At 41.0% G+C, this 22,894-nt stretch overlaps 1 protein-coding gene across 1 annotated transcript in view; it reads left to right on the top strand.

Moving 5' to 3' along the window:
- The window catches only part of LOC139698602 (homeobox protein vnd-like), a 178,563-nt gene that overhangs the window by 102,236 nt on the left and 53,433 nt on the right, over nucleotides 1-22,894 (top strand). Inside the window, exon 4 of the mRNA XM_071597445.1 lies at nucleotides 5,273-5,368. Within this exon, the coding sequence (XP_071453546.1) occupies nucleotides 5,273-5,368 (96 nt within the window). The remainder of the gene's footprint in view (nucleotides 1-5,272; nucleotides 5,369-22,894) is intronic.

Below are 22,894 nucleotides of genomic sequence, written 5' to 3'. Positions count from 1 at the left end.
CTCGTCTCGCATACGTAGAGACATAGACACTTCGATGACGCGGTGAACATACCTGTGGTCGACTTTAGCTGAATATATTTGAAATATTCCAAGTATTACGTATTTGGTAATCAACATTAAACAAAGCTTAATTTTTAAAGTTGCACGTCACGTTTGGAATCCCCCAACGCCGAATACTCGAACTGTGGCCAGCAGGGCACTTCTACGCCTCTCGTAAAATTTATGGTCACAACCAAATCTAATGGATCAAAAATTTCAACGCAGTGACTGAGATTTGTATCTCAGTCACTGCGTTATTCACATCACGGATAGTTGTTTTGCCTAATAAGCAATTACGCTCAGAATTTTAGGATCCCGGATTAAGACGTTAATTGCCCCTAACAAACGGAAACGATAGTATGCATTTAATATAATTTAATATATATGGGCACGATAGAATGATCTTCTAGTTCCGATCTTATTTGTACAAAGACGAGGAAAATTTCTAGTAAACGAGTAGGTCACATGAAATAGTGAACTTAATAAGCATAAGTAAATTTTAGAAAAGTTTGCATATGTCATGATGAAAAAAATTTGAAACAATTTTTTCTTCTGCACAGTAAACATTTGTAATATTTATCCGACTACTATAATTTATTTTGGGATACATGGAGATTACCCTTGGATATTTTGTCGTTATTTTAAATGTGGGTGATGTATAATAATTCATTTAAATTGACGCAATCATTGCTTAGCAAATATCAACTTCCTACTGGGTTCGATATTTCTTGTTTAATCTACATAATCTGAAATTTATTAACTGGTATTTAGCAAAGAGGAGGCATTTCATCACCCAAAAAATTATTTTGAAAATCTTTATCTTCTCCTCCTTCTAAATGGCATGGCAAAATTATAAAAATATGGCCTAATGGCATATTATGGCAAAATCCTCATATTTTAGAACAATAAAATAAAATTAAAAATTGAAACATTTTAGACATAAAGTTAGAGACTAAGGAATAGCATCATTGATATATCTTCGGTTCTCCATTGACTAACTGCATCTCACGTTTTTCTCCTCGCCGCTGGAGGTCTTTTACGGAAATCAGTCAATAATCCTCACCATTCCATAAGCGATTTTGATGAGGGACAGCTTTCATAAAGTTACCTGCCCGTTGGGATTTTGTGAAAGAATCGAGGGTTATATTTCACGTAAATTGATGATTTTTTTCTCATAATATCCACTTGACTGGTCCACAACACACGATAATTTCCGAGCTGAGTTCGGAATGACTGAATCTGCTGTCCTTCCCTTCCGCACGAAATGTAATAATGCCGGGGATTATTCGTCTTCATAATCTAGGTCAATTTTAGCATGCATATGAATAGGGAAAAGGAGCCAATATGGCACTTCAAATATGACGTGCTCATCGTTTTTTCCATCCCCTTGGCTACGACGCGTGCCACCATCCCTCACGTTAAAATGAACCCCCCTGACGCGTATTAAGCCCATATTCCTAGAAAATTTGCCTATTTTACTAAATTTCGCAAGTTTCCCCAGACTAAATTTTCATATTCTTTTCGTTGTTCGTCATTTTTGTTGGAGAAACTATACAAACTACTTACGTGGAGTATCACTACATTTGAAATGGACAAACATTGGCAATTCCAGTCTTTATTCTCAATATAATGATTTATTTCTAATTGCTAACTATGAGCTGGATTTTCCCGCTGCGGTAGCGGCGGCTAAAACGAAGTTTGTGTCATTTAGTCCAGCTTTGAGAAATTTGTGTCGCGTGCCTCGGTAGAACTAAGTTGTGCTCGCACCAATGACGGAGCTATTGAGCCATCATTCCCAAGAACAGTGTAAGAAGTTTCTTGAAAATATGGCAGAGTAGGAGAGACAGATTTTATGGACATTTCGAATTTTATAAGTCTTCTGAGAGTGATATCTAAGAAATAATGGATAGTAAACTAGTTCAGAGAAAGAGATCAATGGAATGCGTCAAAAAAATAAGAGAAATTCAAAAGTAATGAAATACGAAGAAATAAAAGAGGCTACCATGGAAGACCGAACATAAGAAGGAAACCAATATTCGAGTCAAAAACTGTTGGTTATGACGATGCATGACAAATTTGAGTTATAAAAGAGTCTTACGTGGAGTGTATTTGAAATTATAATTCTCGTTTTCATCAACTTACAATGCATGGAATCAATTCGTGACATCACATTGATTTCTTGCGTGAGGCGTGCGCTTGGGAGGGGACGGCTGCTGGAAGGACACGTCATCATAAACCGCTCCCCCGGGCCTTCCGCCCCGACGCCCCCTCGGCCCTCGAAAGAGATAACGCGGAGGAAGATGTGCCGAATCTTCTTGTTCCCATCGATTTGAATATAATGACCCGCATGGTTCTTAGGCTGCCCGAAGGGTGACATGGGTGAGACGTACATATATAAGCTAGCCGAGGAAGGGGGTGAGAGGAAATAGGAAAAAAGACACGTAGATAAGATGCAGACGGAACGCATGAGAAGCTGGTCCCTGTCGATTTTCTAATTATACGAACTCGTATGTGCTGGCACTTATGAAAGATGGCCCGAAGGAACTAGTTAGACTTTTCATAGCTCAAAAGAGACACGTTAAGGCAACGGTAAGGAGTAATTACAATCGCCTTAGTATGTAATCATGCAGGTATCTTGCCCATTTCTGGGAAGAAAAGTATACTCTTTTACTTATTACGTGTAAATACAATTTCTAAAAGAAAAATTAAGAAATATTGCTGAACCAGCTAGAAGAAAAAAATGTAGACCGTTGAAGAGAAATGTGTAAAAATTAGATTTGCTCATTAAGTGACGTAAGAAATGGAACACTTCTTCCGCAGAATTTGCTATGACCTCCTAAAATAGTTCATCTCAGATAGGCTTAAGAAGCCAAGAACGGGGCGGAAATAAAGCAATAATTACATAAAAAAGTATAAAAATAATATTTTTAAATAAAAAAGTAATTGATTTTTTTCGGTTTAATTAGGACAAAAATTTAACTCTAAACCAATGAAGTTCCAGTGAAAATTAGAAAAAGCGGTATCAATGCGCAAATTTTGAGATGAGGTCCATTTCTTGTAGTGAGAGCATTCTTCAAGGAGGGTAATAGGACGCCTTGATAGCTTCACTGGCTAAAGCACTCGGCCGGACATCGAGGCATCCGGGTTCGAATCCCGGTTCAAGCGGATGATTTTTACACTCTGAAATTGTTGCATTTTAATGTATATAAGCGGATGACTTTGTCAAAAGTTACTGCTGCAGCATCTCCCGCAGTTTCTTGGGATTCTTCAGTTTTATTCAGCTTCTGTGAGTGTAAATTCTCAAACGCAGCATCCATTTTGGTTTTAACATACCGACTGGAAAGCTTAAGGATGCTCATGTATATGGCAACAGATAATGAAAGCGCCACGCTTCACAGGAAACTGTTTAATGGTAATGAAGTTTCATTTATCGTCTGTTTAATGGTAATGAAGTTTCATTTATCGTGTAAAATAAATGTCAGAGATTAGAGGCTGATTCCCCCAGAAACTTAGTATGCAAGCTCTTGAAAAATATCTCGATTAAATTTCATCATTGAAATGGAAGATTTTTTAATAGTTGAGTATTCTCTATTCGACCCTTATGCATCTCACTGACTCATCGATTCACAGAAATATTTTGCACTTACCCGAGTTTCATATAAGTACATATGTATATCTACATACAATTTTCTGTAAGTCATAATGAGGCAAGAACGAAAAGGGATGAAAAATGAGATTGTAGTTTAAAAAATTGCGGGGCGAGGAATGTTCAGTTACTGTTGTAATTACGTGTTTACGGAAAAATAAACACATAAATCTAAACATGGAACATCTACTTCTCTCACTTTCTGTTCGATTGCCGTTTTTCAAACGGAATTCGAGCACCAAACTGCTGGATTTATTTTAATTCAATATGAACTCAAATCTATAAATTAAAAAAATGTTCCAAGCTAGTTTCTAATCATATTTTATTTACCTTGCTTTTCATATTTTTTTTCTAACCAACGCATAATTTTTAACAGCAGAGGATTATCACCGTTGATATTAGATAAGCAAAGCATTTAATGTTTTACGAGCTTTCACTCAGAGGGCTTTTTCAATCAATCCCATCACAAATAAATAATAATTTTTGAAATGATAGTACGGAGAACTTCTGGTAGTAACTGAAACCCGACGTCTTGATTGAACGTTTCAGCACAAATAATTTTATAAATGCCATTATATTTTCAAATATCTTTATATAATTTTACAAATTAAAATTGGGTAACCCTTTTACTTGTACTCCTACTTCTAAATGGCATCCTTCCAGCCAACTCTCGGATACGATGCAACACCAAGCATACAACATCAAAACTTAATTTTCAATACATGCATACGTTATTTCAAATAAATTAGAGCCCGATAACTATAGTTATATGCACTTCGATATCAAAGCTAGATATACTTCAAATAGCACTAGAGAGGAGCTGTTAGTAACAAGAACGACAATAGCTAAGGCTAGATGGGATAATGGCAGTACAATAGGCTCCTTAAAATGAATAAATAAATTACTTTTTCTCCCCTAGCACAATCGGATATATTTATTCTGATTACTCGTCGTTTGTGGGGAATATGATATCCCAAATCTCTCAATTCTATACTTGTTCTCTCCAATTTTATTTTAATCATCACTCCTACCGTTAGCAGAGTAAGATTAATAATACATTTTCAACGCCATTGCTAAAGAGACCTATTTCAAATGTATGCAAGGGATATAATCTGCAATGTGACCTTCGATTCACTACGGTTTTTTTGAAGAGTCAAAAAAATAACACAGAAAAATCGGATGCAGGTGTGATTGAGTGGTAATAGAATTTTGGTCTATGATACAGAGAAAAATCCTGAGTAGGCGAGGAAGAGGGAGGAAAAGATAAGGTAATTGAATGCCATAAGGAATGTGAAGGATAAAAATGGTTGCTTGCAATATGTGATTTTAGCATAGTTATAGTTGTGTTAGAGGATGCTTGTAAATGCTGGGTCAATCGAAAACCTATTTTTTACCATCACCGTATGGCTAAAAAAAATACCCCGGTGTAAAATATCCATCGCTGTTTAACGCTCACATCTTGCTTCGCGCCTCCTTGCTACTTAAAGCCCTCGTTCCCCCAAACCACGGGAGCTTAAATGAAGGTACGCCAACCACTTCTCTGAAAATAATGCACTAATGCTTTGCCTTCACTTTTTTTATCCTCAGGTGTACGAGTTGGAAAGACGATTCAAGCAGCAAAAGTACCTGTCTGCTCCGGAAAGGGAGCACTTGGCCAGCTTAATCCATCTCACGCCCACGCAGGTAAGCCGTGGCGACTCGACAGAGAGAGAGAGAACGTACTTCGAAACGTCCCCGTTACCTACCAACGAAGCAACCTGCTGAAGATGCAAAAATCACTTCACGTCACTCAGGACGTAGTGTTCTGCTTTTGGATCTGGGATTCACGGGAAAAAAATGCCCACTGAAATTAAATTGGAGCATTGAGGAAGATTCTTAGTTATATTAATATTACGTCTCAAAATATGAATTAAGTAATTCGAATATAGATTCTCGATAAAACAAAATTTTAATCCCTTATTGAGACTTTACTAGAGTAATAACTTTAACATTAGGAGAAATACGCAGTTTGAAAAAAACTAGATTAATACTGGTTGTGATCTTAAAATGATTATAAATGACCATTTGAAAAAATACTTAGGAAATTATACTTGGTATATTTAAATTGTACTTACGTCTTTGGTCATGCACTGGAAATGATATTCATAGTTTGAAAGAAAAGCGCTCGGCCAGAATATTCAACATTGGTCATTATTTTTACTTCCTTTTATTCGAGTAGCCATTTTTGCCTATATCTCACAGGGTAATATTACTATTTTCTGACTTTATAACAATTATTACATAAAATGTACAAATTTTTCACAAGTTACAGCTGGCCACAACTTATAAAAGCAATCCTGCTCACTCAAATACGTTTTCCCCACATCCTGAGATGATAACTAAGAAGCGGAGTTGGCCACCGCACCATCTCAGTTTAAAACTCTTGTTTTTACCTTTAATGAACTTAAGCTTGGGGCTGAAACAGTAATTTTTATGTCAATTACTCCTCACACGGTAACGCATCAGTTGTTTTAAACGAAATATATTCCATCGTTGAAAATAAATTAGAGAATAAATGAATGAAAAGCCTGACTCGGCAACGAATGAGTTCAAGGAATATTAATTCAATCCAATAGCGTTTCAGTCAACGCATTGTTCCTTGCAAAGAGAGGGCCGGGAGGAGAGACATGCGGCGAGCGCAAGGGAGCCTCGAGCGTGTAATATTTAGCGAAAGGATTTCTTTTTGGTTTCCTTTCGGAAATTCACATTTCTTTTCTTTGTTGGGGTCGGTTTCTGTCGTTGAGGAATACGAGAGTTAACCACGAACAAACGCACATTCATTCATAACTTCAGGTGTATGGTACGACAAGTGATAACTGGCGTGTATGTCCGTGTCCCGTCGATTAATTCTCGCCAACATTTTCGGAGCAAGAAAGGGTCGTAATCCGAGCGGGGGAGGGGATGATAGGAAGGGGATGAAGTCCGCGACGGTTAAGGGATGCAAAATGACTCGCTTTCTAGAGCAAACGCGCATGCATAATCCAAAAGGATAAAAATGATGAATAAACAAACAAATCAGATTCAAATCTCGCCGAAAGGAGTGGGGTGAAAAAAAATAAACGGAGATATTTTAGGGAGCAGCGGAGGAGAGAGTGGAGCATGTAAAGATCGCCATTCTGTCTTTCCAGCACGTTCCCCCACTCCCTCCCTCCCGCTCGTGAATCTCGTCCTTTGACTCGGAGATGATTTGAGACCACGGTCCGCGGAGCACGCGGTTGCTATGATGATGATGTTGATGATGATGGCGACGAAAAATAAAAACACCCCAGAGCAGCAGCGGAAAACAACGAACGAGGAAAGTTGAAAAGATCTCGCCCCCTTTCGCCGCCCGCGACGGTGGTGACGACGAGAAGGGGTTCCCACGTTTAATTTGTGTCTTTTTTTTATTATTTCCTTCCTCTCGCATAAACCCTAGGTGGGAGGGAAGGGGAGGAGAGGGAGAAGGGGAGGAGAGAGGGAGGGGTAGGAAGGGGGCAAGGACGGAAAGGAGAAAGAAAAATGGACGAGAAGAGGGCGGAAGGAAAGGAAAAAAAACAAGGCGTGGAGATTCAATTCGGGGAAAGTGTAATGGTGTGATAATCGCCACAAGTCGTGTCACAAATCCGAGGATTTAAAAAATATATATATGTATATATGTATGAAAGCGGATGAGGAAATAAAAATGGCGAAATCGGGAATAAAGTCGAGGGTGGCGGACGGAGGGGTTGGTGCCTTTCTTTTGAGTTTTTGTTCGAGCCGGAGCATCACGGGGTGTGTATAGTGGGATTACCCTCTCGGATTCAAGCTCCCACCATCCCCCCCTCACCCTAGGCGCCCATTCACCCCCCCCCCCGCCGCCGTCTGACGATACACCATTCGCGTCTGGGCTGTGTGATGTTCGGTTCCGGTGGGGGCAGGGGGGGGGTGGAAGGCAAGGGGTGTTTGAAGGCAAGGGGTGGAGAGGCTCCCCTGGATTAGCCGTCCTCCCTGGTGTTATAATGAGGTGACGTCAGTCCCTTTCGCCCTCGCCGCACTGGGGGCGTGGGGGTGCGGGAGAGGGGCCGGGTGGGGGGAGTGAGGAGAGTGCCTTTGTTACCCCGGGACTCCCGACTCGCCCGTCCCCTGCGACACCCCCTCACACGACACACCCCTCCTCTGTCTCTCGCGCCCTTTCACTTCGCCCCACTCCCCGGCGTCGCAATCCCCTCCCTCCCCCTCGACCATCATTGTTGCCATACACAACACACCCCTCTCCTCCTTTGTGGCACCACCCACTCCACTCACCCACCCCGCTTTCAAATTGTATTTTTTTTTAAATATAGTATCCCTCCCCTCCCTTTCTCCTCCACCGTCGGGTTTTCATAACGAGAGGGAGAGGGAGCAACGGAGTGACGTACACCTAGTTTTTAGTCCCTCTCTCTCACACTTTTTCTCTCACTAGCGTTTGATAATATTTCATTTTTTTTAGATTGTTGTGCCGTGATGGGAATAAAGGAGGTGTGGTATGTGGAAGATGAAAGAGAGAGAGCGGACATTTCGCGACACGTGATATTACGAGCGATACGTACGTGCCGGGTGTAAAAATCTGAGCATTGTCATATATATTTTTTTCATGATCCTTATTCCCCTCCGAGGTCCGACCCCGGCCGGGGTTCCGCTTCGTGCCGGAAGGAAACGTCGGAAGGTGCGGTGCTCTCACAATGATCACGCCCGCGTCCCGCACTCACCCCCCCCTTTCCCCCCCCCCCCCGCGATTTTTTTCTCACAACTCCTCCCTTCCGTTGTTTCGGCCCCGAATATTATTCAAGTCATCGTTTCTTTTTTTAGATTACGTAAAAAGAGAAGTATCACCCGCCTCCCACCCCCGCCACTCTCTCAAATCCCTCTCCCACCTGCGGCTGAACCCTTGTTGCGACACATTTGGAGTAGCGTCCCACAAAAGGAGTCAAGGGATTTCCTTTTCCCTTGTAGACTTTCGCATAAATGAAAGTAAATCGGTCGAAAGGCGGGGACATGTCTCGAACGAGAGAACGGCTGTCAAAAATTTAAATTGTGAATTTTGGAAGAGGGATGCTTAATTGTTTTTAAAGAAGTAACAAAGGGAAAATGCGTTCCGATCATCTGATTTCACTGCAATGATAGAATTAATAGCAAAGTCAGTAGACATTTATTTTGTACACTTAATATATCTCAGACGATTCCTGATGGATACATTGCTAATTTAGTGAAAAGGTTTTTTTTCAACAAAAGAATGTTTTTTACTTGTAATGATCCTTGGCTCATTGTCCAAAGAGATGAGTCATCTAAACGATGGTAAATTGTTCGATCGTATGCAGTCGAGTGAGGCAAGCCCAATACAAAATGCATGCACTCTCTGAGAATAGTCATGATGTGAATTATGGTACCTGCGTGGCAAGAACTACGTATATTTCGCCTTAAAAATCCTTTTACGTCCGCCTTTAAGTGGCTCCGCTATCCTATCACCAAGTAATATTTTTCTCAATTATACTTATTGATATTCAATTGTTCATGTTGATTCATTCATTCAAGATAAACCTCCTTCACTATATTGATTCCTTTCCATGAATTATTTTTTTTGAAAAGTGGTAAATTATGACGTAAACATTTTTTATTGAACCCTAGCTCTCGTACATACCGTAAAATCAATATGGAGTCAGTGCACTTTGAGGATGATAATGACACTGCCATCAATATTTTTTATTGCAAAAAATAATTCACTGGGATTCAGATTTTAGTTTTCCTAGATTTTTTTGAACTTCCCTCAAAAATGTTGGAATAAAAATATCTTGTAATTTCATAATTACTATAAATTTTCTCCTGATCAAAGGCTTCTGGTTTAAAAATTAAACGAAGTAGGAATCATATCATATTGATGTTCCATTAGTTGGAATTCAAAAATGAGTTCCACACGAATTAATCAATTAAAATGGGAAATAAATAATTGAGTTGCATCACATTCATGACGTTTACCAGTCGTTGAAGAGGCATGAACCCTTCATTATAGGACATTATCAGCAATTTCAATCAATTTAATTGAACTTTATTCATTACATCGTATGGTTACCACTTTACCCTCTCCCATAAGCTAAATTTTACTTGGGTTTACTCAAATATCATGAACTCTTTTTGTTTTCCAGTTAGATATATAAGTGAATTGATTATGAGATAATTTACGTTTTCTGAACAAATTCTACTAGTTTTATATACTTGTTAGCGGAGGGTAACAACATAATATATAGCCAAACATACTGCATCAATTCGATGCCACGAACTTCCTGTCGAAGAGCTAAAAGGCATCAAAGTGTTTATCTAGATTTCTCAAAAATCTTATTTGTTTATTAGTCTAATTTATTGACGCTAATACGGCTGAATAACGCCGACCCGAGTGTGTAGGAGAGTATAATTGGGCATCAGGTTTTAATCATAAATTCAGTGCAATTATGAAATGCTCAACAAATAATGACGAATGATAACGAGGATCTTCCTCATTTAAAAAATTCTGGGGTGTATATGTAGTTTTCACATTATCTAATCTGGTGAATGCTAACTGCATGTGAGAATAAACAGCAACCCATTATGTGAAATGGTTTAATTTTATCCGGATGGTCGAATCCAGTGAGCCTTGGATTCAAGCCTGGTAGCGGTGTCATTTTGAAATAACCGCTCAGAATCGGTCTACGTCTTTTAGTTGGCCCTCCGCAATCCGAATGTTTACATGGATTATAAATAAATTTTCAGTCTAATGAGGCAATAACATTCCGTGGTAACAGTTAACACAGTGGAATTTTTCGCACAAATTTTATTTTTTTGGTGAACAAATCATGTTCTTTGGAGCCTCTTTGACCGCAATTACAACTATTCCAGGAGAATTCCAATCCATTTCTCTTTCATGGAGAGTAATAGTCAAACGGGTTGGACTAGGTTCTTAATAGGTCCTGGCATTACATATTAAACTAGTTCAAAACCTGACTGAAATGAAAAACTAACATGACACAAAATATCCCTAAGCATAACAGTAAATCATTCTTTAGCTCAACATACACAATATGCTTAGTAACATTTTAAAATACTCTACTCTCGTAAATGAGTTTAGAGGAAACTAGCGTCTTCTCTTATGAGCTTTCTTCCTTGATCTAATTCAAATGATAAATAGAAGCAAGCCACCTACTTGGTGCGCTCGCATTCGAATTACGTCTATATTGAACACGAATGTTCATGCCTCAGAGCAATTTCCCACCTTGGCCCAACTTATCTACGAGCCTCCATGGTGTGTCATGCACTACATCCAAGTAGGCCCTTATGATCAGCGCAATGAATAATCGAGGACTAAAGGACTAGGTTGGGGTGGAAGAAAGGAGCGAGGAAGAGAAGAGGACCTATTGAAGAGATTTAGAAGGGGGTTACAAAGGTGCTACAATTAGCCGCCATTTCAAAACAATCGAACACTCCTGCCCGCACCCTCCCCTCGCCCCACTCCTCCCCGACCCTTGTCCCTCACGAGTGCACTACAATACATCATCACAATGACACACCCCGTTGCACATTCGGCGCTAGGGTGCTGACATCTGGACGGCGCGGTATGGAACTGTGGGGCAGCACACACGTGCGTGTGTGTGTGTGTGTGGTGTTGTACGTTTGCGATTTTTTTCCACTCTTATTTTTTTTCCACCGTCACTTTTATTCCATGTTCTCCACGGAGTGCATTTACGAGCGAGCCTTAGTTTGAGCCCTGAGCGTTAAACCATGAGTCGAGGAGGGGGAGGGTGGCGGAGGGGGTCACCCGCCTGGCTGGGTGGCGGGCTGCTGGTACTTGTGAGACGTAAAGAGTCTCACCACCCAAATGGAGTGAGTGTAGGGGAGGAGGGAGGTGGCTGGGGCCGGAGGGGGACGGGGGGTGCGAAGGGCAGACGGATCCGAGGGAGGGCGTAAAAAGCTTCGGAAGCGCTCTTTTTTTCCCTCTCTCGCAGGGGAGTGGAGGAGAGTGGGGAGGAGACGAGACGGGGGGGGGAGAGGAGGAGGAAGAGCTTTTGGGGGTTGTCAGGGTGATCCAGGGGCTTTTGGAGAGGGGCCTTTAAAGCTTTTAATCTCCTTTCCCGCCAATTTGCGTCTAACGGCGGTGTTGCCATCTGGTGGGGGAGAAGTCTGAGGTAATGGGGCAATGGGATCGACTCCGATGGGCCGAACAGAGGCTCGCTGTGTTTTAAGATCACCTCCGTTCGTGCTTTGGCTGACTTGAAAAGAGACCATTTAGACATTTGTTTCCCTGTATTCCAGGATTACGAATATATATATATATATATATATATATATATATATATATATATATATATATATATATATATATATATAACGGCACGGATGGCGATGAGGTTTTCAGGAAAAGATCGTAAACCTATTCAATCTCGATTAGTTCTTGGAATACGTGGAACTCTGGGACATGAGTTTTCTCCTGGTGATTTAGTTCCACTCCAATCGTCGGATATATAGTTTCTCCTTTAGCAAAAGTTGTAGAGAGTTGTTTGAAAAATATCTACAAATTATAGCACAAAATTTATAATATCTACTAAGTGTCATGTAATGTTAAACCCGCAACCACCTCATTACATGAGGTGGTTACGGGTTTATAGCTAACAACATCTAAAATTCCGAGGACAATACTTCTCCACTCATTTGAAATCACTACTTTCAATAAGTAACACTACGTAGCAGTAACAATAACTCTAATAAAATTTTAAATCATTATAAAATTTGATGATGTCACCTTTGTGACAAAACCGGTCGTGTTGAAATAAAAATCTGTGGAAAGCTTAAAAAGATATATCATTATTTCGTTATTATAACATAATTTAAAATACAAGCGAAATAATTTTTAAGAAATTCCAGTATGCTCTGCAAAAACGGTCACAACTATAATAAAGATAAAATATCACCTCTTCCCGCTGGATAATTGCCTTCCAGTTTTCCCTTGCACAATTTTAATAATTTTATCTAATGCCCGAAAAATAAAGGAATTTTTGTGCTTGGGGTTTTTTCTAAACCTTCCTTTTAGGCGATTACGTCTTCAGATGAACTAAAAAAACTTTGGAATTATAATTTTCACGAAAATTTGTCCGAAATAACATTTAAAGAGGAAACAATTATCTTCCACTCCTAATGAATATATTCACTTCTTTGAAAATGTTAATTGAGGTTTTTAGTAAAAAAATCGAAAAAATAAAACGAAAAATGTCCCAAAATCGATAAACAAACCATTGCATATACAAATTTTATATTCAATGCTAAAACAGATATGCTTGATCCAGATCAATTAGTTTCCACCATCAGCCTTGAGAGTGTATCACATCCTTGTCTCAAATATTAACCACATTGTATAAGAGGTATTGGAAAGATGTACATCACAAGCGAAATGAAACACCCATGATGCACTTAGCTGTTTTTTTATGTAATGCTAACTCTCTAAGACTTCTTCACGCATTTACATTGAAAACACTCTTAAATATAGTGGAATATGTGGTTATACCTTAGTATCAAAATTTCATTACGTGCCTAATTAAAATTTTTCGACGTCTTAAATGAAATTTCACTTGTTCATTTGTTTGTATCTCTATCCTAATTAAGTCGTTCATCCATTTCCAAATCCATAAGTCAAAGTAATCATTTGGATAGCGTCTTTCATTTAGATGTTTTTGTAACGCAATTCTAGGGATGCCTTAACTAAGTATAACTTTTGTCTCCCTAATGATAGTAAATTAATTTCTTCCTTTTCAAAACTTTGAAACCATTTTTATCTCCTGACTTCCTGGCATCTATTATTAATTTCCCTGAAGGAGGTGCCCAAAATAAAACGCAAATGATTCACATTCGATAGTTTTTCTCTAATTTCAAGATGTTTTTGATTTTACATTCCTACCCCCTCTTAAAATGTCATGCTCCACATTGAAACTTTCATGAAATTTCATTTATCACTCCGATAAGAATTGTTTTCTAATATTTTGTTCAAGTGTAATGAACGGAGTTTAACACAAGGAAGGCTTTATAATGCCTACGGAGAGAATATGCGCACATCATGAGGTTTTTGTCGAGCACCTGCAAAATCCAGCAGGTCTGGGGTGGGGAAGGCTATAGAGGTTGATACATTACGAATGCGTCCATCGAATTGTTGGTTTTAGATTCCATCCCATTGAAATGAAGCCAATAGAAAGTAAGAGGAATCCACACAGCATATAAATAGTGCTTCCATCATCGGTGGGTGAAAAGGTGTTCTCCACAGACAATCGGACAATCTTGCTGTCAGCATTTCGGCTCAAAAGAAATCGCGCTCTCATCGTCACTCGAGTCAACTGGCGCTCACGGTTGTATGAAAAACATCTTTTATAGCTATTGTAGTGAACTTTTTCTCCCTCGCTGCGCAGGTCTAAACCCTCAGACCCTAATCGTCAGGGTTTCAAGCAGGTAGATTAACCTCTAAATGATTGCATGTAAATCATATTTGTTTTTTCCAAATCTCTGGAAGTGTCATTATAAGTATGCAGTTATCCGAGGAGTACTTATATATACAATAAAATGTTTGTAGTCACTACGTTATGAGTACATCAATGTGTACATTACTAAAATAAGAAGCAATATATTTCTTTCTGCGGGTTTCTTAAACGGTTCTCCTTAATTCCTCATTACCAGTTCCCCAAAAAATATTTAATTATATATCATCAACATCCTACTAATCTAGACTGAAAAGCTTCAGTTAACGAATGCTCTGCCTGATAGTAATGATAATTATTTACACCTGCTGCAACTTGAAAAGAGTTAATGGAAACAGTAACATAAATAAAGAGAAACGCTTCCTTCGCGAGTTTTTAATAATGACAAGCTTTAATAGGAAATTTGCAATTAATTCAAAATGATGTCTCCATGATTGGTTCGTCAGAGATGTTTTCGCGTCTTCATCTGACTACTTATTATTGCTGGTATATTTTATAGCAGATATCATATTATTTCAGATATTGTAAAAATAAATGAAGATTTAAGACAACCTCCAAAGCTTGCTAAATTACGTCGTGTATTTCTACAGCACTTATGCGCAACAGGAACTAAAAGCCTCGTGCACAACACTTTTTGTCTTCGGCTTCTCAATACTTTTTTTACCTCCTTTAATGCCCACTTCCGCACTGGCCAAACACTCCCGCTCTATTCAATTAGGGCATCATTCAAAACCAATCAAACTCTCCGAGCTGCCTCCATAAAAGTTAGCGATATTCGTTCTACTAATGGGGACGATTGGTGGAATAATTCAGTCGAATTATGAACTAAACACTCTTCTATGTCCACGCGATGGATTTAAAATGACTTCTTATAATAAAAACCCATGAATTAAAGGTGTCCGAGTGAAGAATCCGAGATAACATCGGCGTGAAACTCTTCATAAACGTCCCACAGCGAGGGAAAGACGAAAAAGTGAGAATGAACCGAGGCAGGGTTAAGCGACGGGAAACATTTTCGCAGGCTCGTGGTTTTAAAGAGGACTCCAAGCGTCGATGCTCCCATCCACCCATAGTCTATATTGGCGTGGAGTCGGTACGGGAAACGGCCAACCCGCTGGCGTCCCACTCGCCCCGCGCGACAGAAACCTCGGCGTCGATTCAATCCCTCCCCGCAGTCCCCGCTTCCCTTGCCCCGGAGCACGACCAATGACGAATGTGGGGTGCTCGGGGAACCTTTATCCAATCAGGAACCACTACACAGGTATCCGCATCTCATTCCAATATGGCGTGAGAGAAGAAATGAGTCTGGAATCGATAAGAGTGGCAGACTTGAATCGAGGGTGGGAGGGGGGCGGGGGAAGAGGAGGGAGGGTTAGGGCGATGGGGTGAGGGGTCCGAAGAGAAATGGGGGAGGGAGAAATTCAAGGGAAGGTAGCGAAGCGAGGTGGTGAATGAGTGGAGGCAAAGGGAGGTTTAGGGACAGACAGGCACATGGGAAAATAGGGATAGGGTCGCTATTAGGAAGGCTCATCTACATCTAGAATTTACCCGTAACACAAGTCGTTGGAGGCACGCATACCAGAATATATATGTGGGCGGGAGTCTTTAAGGGAAATCTGGTGACGTGATTTTGTAACCTATAGGAAAGGAAGATTTCTTCGCTTTACTCGACTTTAGCCAATCAGTGCGTCTACTACTGTGTATATCAATATACTGCGGTGGAAGAAATTTTGTATTTGCTCGCTTGGCAACCTATTTCCTCTAAAATCTTTTTATGGGCTCGTCTACCAATGCACCAAATGCAGGAGTAAAATTAATTCCTCATTTTTTGGTACTATACTCACACGAATTGCAATCTTTCAGTAGGTTGAATGCCTGTTTCAATTTTTATCCATCGAGCGTCTCCTATTTAATTATTACCGGGTAGGTTATGACTGGACACACTGACTCATCACTGTTCATTCCGAAGAGTCACCTCACGCGGCACAACATAATCACTTGCATTACAATAATACCTGCTTCAATTCCGCATATACTGATGTCCCTCTTCATTTCGTCCAGCTTGACTATTCTCTTCCTCCTCCTCCTATGTGTGTGTATGTGTATGTATTTATTTATGTATATATATATATACATATATCTATGTATATGCATATATATATGTATGTATGTGTGTGTATGTGTATATATATATATATATATATATATATATATATATATATATATATATATATATATATATATATATGTGTGTGTGTGTGTGTGTGTGTGTATGTGTGTGTGTATGTGTGTGTGTGTGTGTGTGTATATATATATATATATATATATATATATATATATATATATATATATATATATATATATATACTTTAAATGAATTTATGTCTGTCGATATGTATTTATGTGTACATATGAATGTAACTCTAAGTTTAATGCCTAATATAATATGTATACGACGATGGGTTAAATGGAAGAAGGGAATATTTGGTCTCAATTTCGCCCAAATAAAGACCCCTATCTATCTATCTAATTCGTCCGACTAACATTCACTTCGCTATCAGTCTGCAACCGCCAATCAAAATACCCTGCATCTACTTATCTTGGCTCCTTTGAAATATTCCCAACAACCCTCTCTCTTCCCCAATCCATTATCTTACAACAGTATGAGACCAATTCTATTCCTATACAGTATTTTCTAACGAACTAAGAGGTTTTTAATACGTAGTAGCTATGTGGTTTATTACACAAATAATCTTTTTCCATTTGATCTTAGATACTTAGGACGTATGTAATACAAGTTCCATATTAATGTGAACTTATATTTTGAACTAACATTTCCGCACTATAACTTTGATCAAACTCGCTTTCCAGTACTGTTCAAATTTGGTTTTTTTCACGTTTGGTCCACGGTTGGAGTGGTTCTTAAATATTACAAGTATACTCAGAATCATATGCTCAAATTTACTCCGCCGAGTCTTTCGAGACAAGAATTCGCATAGGATTCGGAGTTCACTCGAGTTAAGCAAGAAATTTGTTTCAAATTATTTTTCTACGTGACAGGAATTTGCTGAAACTAGAGAAATGAGGCAAAGAGATTCAGGCAGACGAACTGCAAAGTCAGTTACCCACATCGCCACAAGGCGATAAAAAACTTCCAGAATACTATTTACACAAGGAATCCGAATTTATTTTCATTCAAAGGAAGGAAATAAACATAACTATTGTTTTTAGTTATCAGTGAACTTTCATTAGGCTTCCTAGACTAGAAGTTACATAGAAAAAAAGGCGTATATTGACTCTTAAAGAGTCAACTTTGGTTTTCGTAACTCCTATATAGTTTTCACGCACGTGATGTTACATGCTCATTTAAACCCAACACATTTCCCACCAAACATCATCACTAACGCCCTTGCTTATGTCATTATAATTGACCTTTTTTTTTGAAGTTGTATTTTTTTTCTTTTTTCACGAGAACTCCCTCGCATGGGAAAGTGTCTGAACGGGTCGCCTCAGAGCGAGTTAGCGAAAGCAAACAAGAGTGGCCGGGAAAGGAACGAGAGGCAGGCTCAACGTGGGAGTTATCACCGAGGAGGAGGGGAGAGGGCTGCGGATTGGGAGGTGGAGTGGGCGGGGGAGGATGAGTGCCTGCCGGGTCGGCGCGAATGATTGACGCTTTGCGTCGGCATGCGGAGAGGGTCGACGGCGGTGAGAGGGGGAAGTGGGAGAGCGGGAAAGAGCGAAAGGGAGCCGGGGTTGACATTAGGGCCGATTGTGTATGCACGAATATGTGTGTACTCTTTAACGTACGCGCATGTACAAGCCCATGTTGGGTCGACTGGCGGGAAAACAGAGGGCTAAACGCGATATCATCATGATTTATAAACCGCAATGGGATGATTTTCGTATCACGTCGAGCATCAAATAATGCAAATCGTTGTATCAAGTAAGCATACGCTGTGAATTTATTACGTAGATTTAGTATTGCCAACATCTTTTTTAAATATCGATCCAAAGATCTATGACAATGAAGAGTCCATGGTATGGAGACGTCGTTTCGTTGAAGGGGTAACCAGTCAGTGGCGACAGAGGTTTCCCAAAAAAACCTCTTATTCAAAAGATTTTACAGCTTTGGCGGAGATGAGGGCACAATGATGAGTCGCCACTAAGAATCGAACCCGGGCTCTCCAATCAGTAGCTGAACATTATTACGATACGATCCGGGTTTCGACGTTCAACGTCATCTTCAGGTGACGTTGACTTGAAGATGACGTCGAAACACGGGTCGTATCGTAAAAAATTTTCTGTGGAATCACAAAGTTACTATTTTTTCATTTCCAATATGAATCGATCTCACAAAGTAACGCCCGAAACCATCAATTATACGAGAAACTCTCTGGCTTAATTATATAAGGTAAAAAAATGATATAGTATTCAACAAAATCGTATATTTAATATAACTCAGACTGAAGTTCAACTATACGCGCGTGAAATGTTGCCAAATTCGGTGAGCATAATAATTAACATAAGATGTTGTGCCAGCATCACGCTGTAACGGCAGTCCATGGATTTTCTTTCAAATATTCAATTGACACCTCTCGAAGCTGCGTTGAAATTCGAACATCGCGCATTACCCAAAAAGGACGATGGGGGGGCGGGAGGAAAAGGAGGAGGAGGAGGGAAGGAAATGCGATAGGGTGGGAGGGAGGGGGAGCGTGGAGTGGGAGAGCGGAGGGTTGAGGCCGCGCCAGAAGGACAGGAGCCGAGGACTCGTATGAATTGGAGGGCGGCAAAAGTGTACTCGTGGGAAGCAGACTGCTCTTCTCGGCCCCATTTAACTCCGCGTCGACGATCCCCTAATTGCGTCGACCAAATGGCGGACGATGAGGAGCGGTTAAATCCTCTGCCTCCTCTTCCCAGGCTCTCTTGGAGGAGGCAGAGAAGTGAGAGGAGGGGGGGCGAGAGGGGGGTGGAGTAGTCGGGGTGCGAAATGGAGTTCGTGTGTATGTTTGAGGGATAGGGTTTATGGGGGGGGGGAGAGGAATGTATGATGTGTATGTGTGTGGGATGGAGGAGGGATGGGAGAGGGAAAAAAATACGCGAGGAAGAAAATAAAAGGATGAAAAGGGTTTCGTGGCACGGTGGGCGGTAATGCGAGGGTGGCAACCTCGGAGCCTTCGTTGATGGCGCTGCTGATAGCGACGGTCGCGGCACCCGCGGGGGCGGTGGTGATTATCTGGGTCACATGGCACCGTGGGACACCCGCTAACTCACGCGGGCACGCACGTTCGTGGCCTACCCTTTTTCCCGCACCCTCCCACCCCCCCAACACCTTTCCCGCCGCCTCCGACTCCCGGAGCGCCCACTCCTCGCCACTTCACGTCCTCCCACGCAATGGAACCGCGGCGGGCAAGCGGTGGCGGGAAAGAGGGCCAGTGGAGGAGGGGAAAGGGATAAGGGGGGTGGGAGGGAGGAGAAAGAGCGCCAAAGGCGCGCACAGCACACACGTGTCAAGGGGAGAGCACACGACGGCCGTGCTCACGAAGCGGAGTTGGCGCCCTCGGGCCTCCGGGCGGTGGGGTCGCGAACTACAAACTGACGCTTTTAATAAAAAGGTAAGGGATGGAAAGCAAGAGGAGGGCGCTGTGTTGTGGGGGATGGGGAGGCCGTGAGATGGGGGTGGGGTGTGGAAGGTGAGGTGGGTGGGCGGTGGGGGAGAAGGACGGAGTTGATTACGATGAAGGGCCCTTCTATTGAGGATTTTACTCCACACGAGGGTTTTATTTATCCCCTTTTGTTTGCCTAACAGCCCCTTCCCCCCCTCCCGCCCCACACACGCCTCCAACCCCCGCGACTACCGCGCTCTCACTCACTCCCTCCCCCCGCCCCGAACGTCCCTCCTCCCGCCCATCAATGAATATGCCATCCGCCCCGGTGACACAAATGCACACCTCGCGAGCGGCAGTGTCCACGCCCTCTTTGTGCGCCGAGTGGACAGACAGGCGCCCGCGCGTGTCCGAGGCGAGTGCCGGCGCGGGACTGCGCTCGCTCCGGTCATTAGGCATGCCTAACGGGGCTCTAAACGATCGCAAACCTCCCGCAAATACTTCTAATGTAGCAAGAGTCATTATGTAAATTGAAGTGGGCGGCATGAGTGCTATAACGTTGTGTGCGCCGCTTGCTTGAATTAAACACTTTAAACTAGACCACGGGCGTATTACGCATTATGGTGAATTCTCCGAAGGTGGAAGCCATTTTAAAACGACATGCAAAGGTTACTTCAATTTTATCTTCGAAATGAATGTTTATCTATCGTTTTCCAGAATTTCATGCACAATGGACGTAAAGCGTGTTTAACTTGTCAAGTCATATCCACAGACGGGTCAAGTGAACTCAGTTTCGATAATTCAATTTTATCGTTGAATATTTCGATCGAAGAACAAACGCTCTGCTAAAAAAGTGAATGCGTCAATGATTAAAATCTCGTAAAAGAGTTCGTAAAAATATTCCCCTCAAAATATCACTGTAAATCATTCAAAGGAAATAAATCTAAGTCATTAAATTATGGTGCTTGTACCTATCCTAGTTGTTCTTTATAGATGTCCCAATAAAAAGTCTTCAAAACAAGAGTTTTTTGTATAAATAGGTTTATTTTCCGTTTTCCTTTAAATTTATGATCAATCCTTTCAGCATATGTACCCGCTAAATTTGAAGGATGAAAGCATGGCGTCCAATAACTACTTATCATGCAAATGCGTGGCTACAAGGAATATCACAGGGACGATCCTTCTAGCGAAAGCTGGAGATGTAGATGATGCAAATTAACGGTCTTCAGTAATGCTATTGGAAAATCGTTTAATATAGGCAACGTATGATACTAATCAGTCATCAGGAGGCCATAAAAACCCTGTTGTCGTTCTTCCCCCATTATTTGCAAGGGTTTCCCAAGAAATAATCTGAGTTTACGATTCATATATATCACATTGCACATCTTCATGTATCTTTTCCATAATACTTTTAGAACAGATAGTCCTTGGAATGTCTAGAATTTGAATAAAGTCACTGTTAACATTTTACGCCACTGTTCTTATTTTGTGTATACCTTTAATGTTACGAAATCCGAAACCGATCGAAGTTTTCATTACACTTTAGGTACGGCACTGACTGAATCAAATTTCTCAATTAGCTGCAATTTTGCTCCAAATGAGTAAAAAAAATTTCATTTCGGGAACTTTCATTTCAGCTAAACCTTAAATTTCGTTTCAATCCCTAGGAGAGTGTAAATTTCAATTTTGGTCGTTGAAGAAAGTATGTTTTTTTAAAGATTTTAAATTGAAAAGTAAACTTGCCGTAAATAAAAATCAGAAATGCCTTATATCATGTAATTATAAATATGGTTGACTCGTTACTTTGCATTTTTGATACCAACAAGTCTGCAAAGCAGTTAAATATCGTAAGAAAGAACTTTTTGCGAGTATCTTCTGATAAAGGGATAGTTTTCTCTGAAAGAGTTGATTACTTGACAGTGACGTTCATTATATTTATGAAATATATTAGAGGTACATCATTCGTTCTACCTAAAATTTATATCAGTATGAAAAAAAAGAAGAAGAAAGAGGAAATTCTCTAAAAATATCGATATTTTGGCGTTTTGAATCTACGGAAAACGATTCCTGTTATGAAAAAATCGATAGTAGGATTTCATTTGTCAATTAACGACATCATTACACACATTTGGCTTAAAAGCCTAACGAGATAAAATTCAGCGTGAAACTATTAAAGTGTATTTTCCCAACACCAAATGTAGAATTCATCCAATTAAGAAACCGTTTAAAGGCTGCCAATTTTTTGATATCATCAACCATCTACCTTAAACCCTTTGAAAACGAGTTGCGTCAGTTTCAGGTAAATTCTTTGATGAATTCCCACAGGTTTTTTTTTGAGAAAACAGTCCTTTCAAATGAATGAAAAGCGTCCGGCACCAATGAATAAAAAAATATCCAGGTAAACTTATTGTGACACTTTTGCAAAGGACGTCTCACCAGCAATTAAGCGCGGGACCGACATCAACCCTGCGTCTGTGACGAAATAAAAAGGTATTGAACCAACAAAAAAAATTAAACGCACAAAAAACCCCTTCCCTCACGGGAATCACGGGTGGGTCTCAAGGCATGGGATGTTAATTGAGGGACCCTAGGGGCGAACGTGTGACTGCCGTCCGTGCAATGGTTATATGTTCGCATACGTACGTACAGGAGGCATACATTTAATTTTTCTTTCTGAGGAGGGAATTCATTCCACCGGCTGCCTGCGACGCCCCGTGGAATGGCGGAATGTGAATGAACGTAAAAAGGAAAGAAAACTCCTGCGGCCTTCCCCCTCCCTCCCTTGCTTCCTCCTCGTTCCCCACCCCCTCATTCGAGACACGCGGAACCGCGGGGGAAGGGGGGGGGGGAAATGTTAACACGTCGGACGTGGTTGATACGGCACCTTTTTGTCTACTCCCGCGCTCGCGTGCCGTGAGCACTGCCACATGCAGTCATACGTAGGGACCCCCATTCGCACGCACTCGCTTTTATTTGGGCGAGCGGCCGTGAAGGTAGGGGGAGAGCGGCTCGGGGTGGGGGGTCGCATCCCCGCAACACGCGTGTACAGGCACGGGTGTGGGAGAGGATGGAATCCCAGGCCGGGGGTG

Source organism: Hetaerina americana, unplaced genomic scaffold (assembly GCF_022747635.1).
Source record: "Hetaerina americana unplaced genomic scaffold, ioHetAmer1.1.p SCAF_9, whole genome shotgun sequence".
NCBI classification, from domain to species: domain Eukaryota; kingdom Metazoa; phylum Arthropoda; class Insecta; order Odonata; family Calopterygidae; genus Hetaerina; species Hetaerina americana.
Note: the sequence above shows the minus strand (reverse complement) of the source record. Positions and strands in the feature narration are given on the sequence as shown.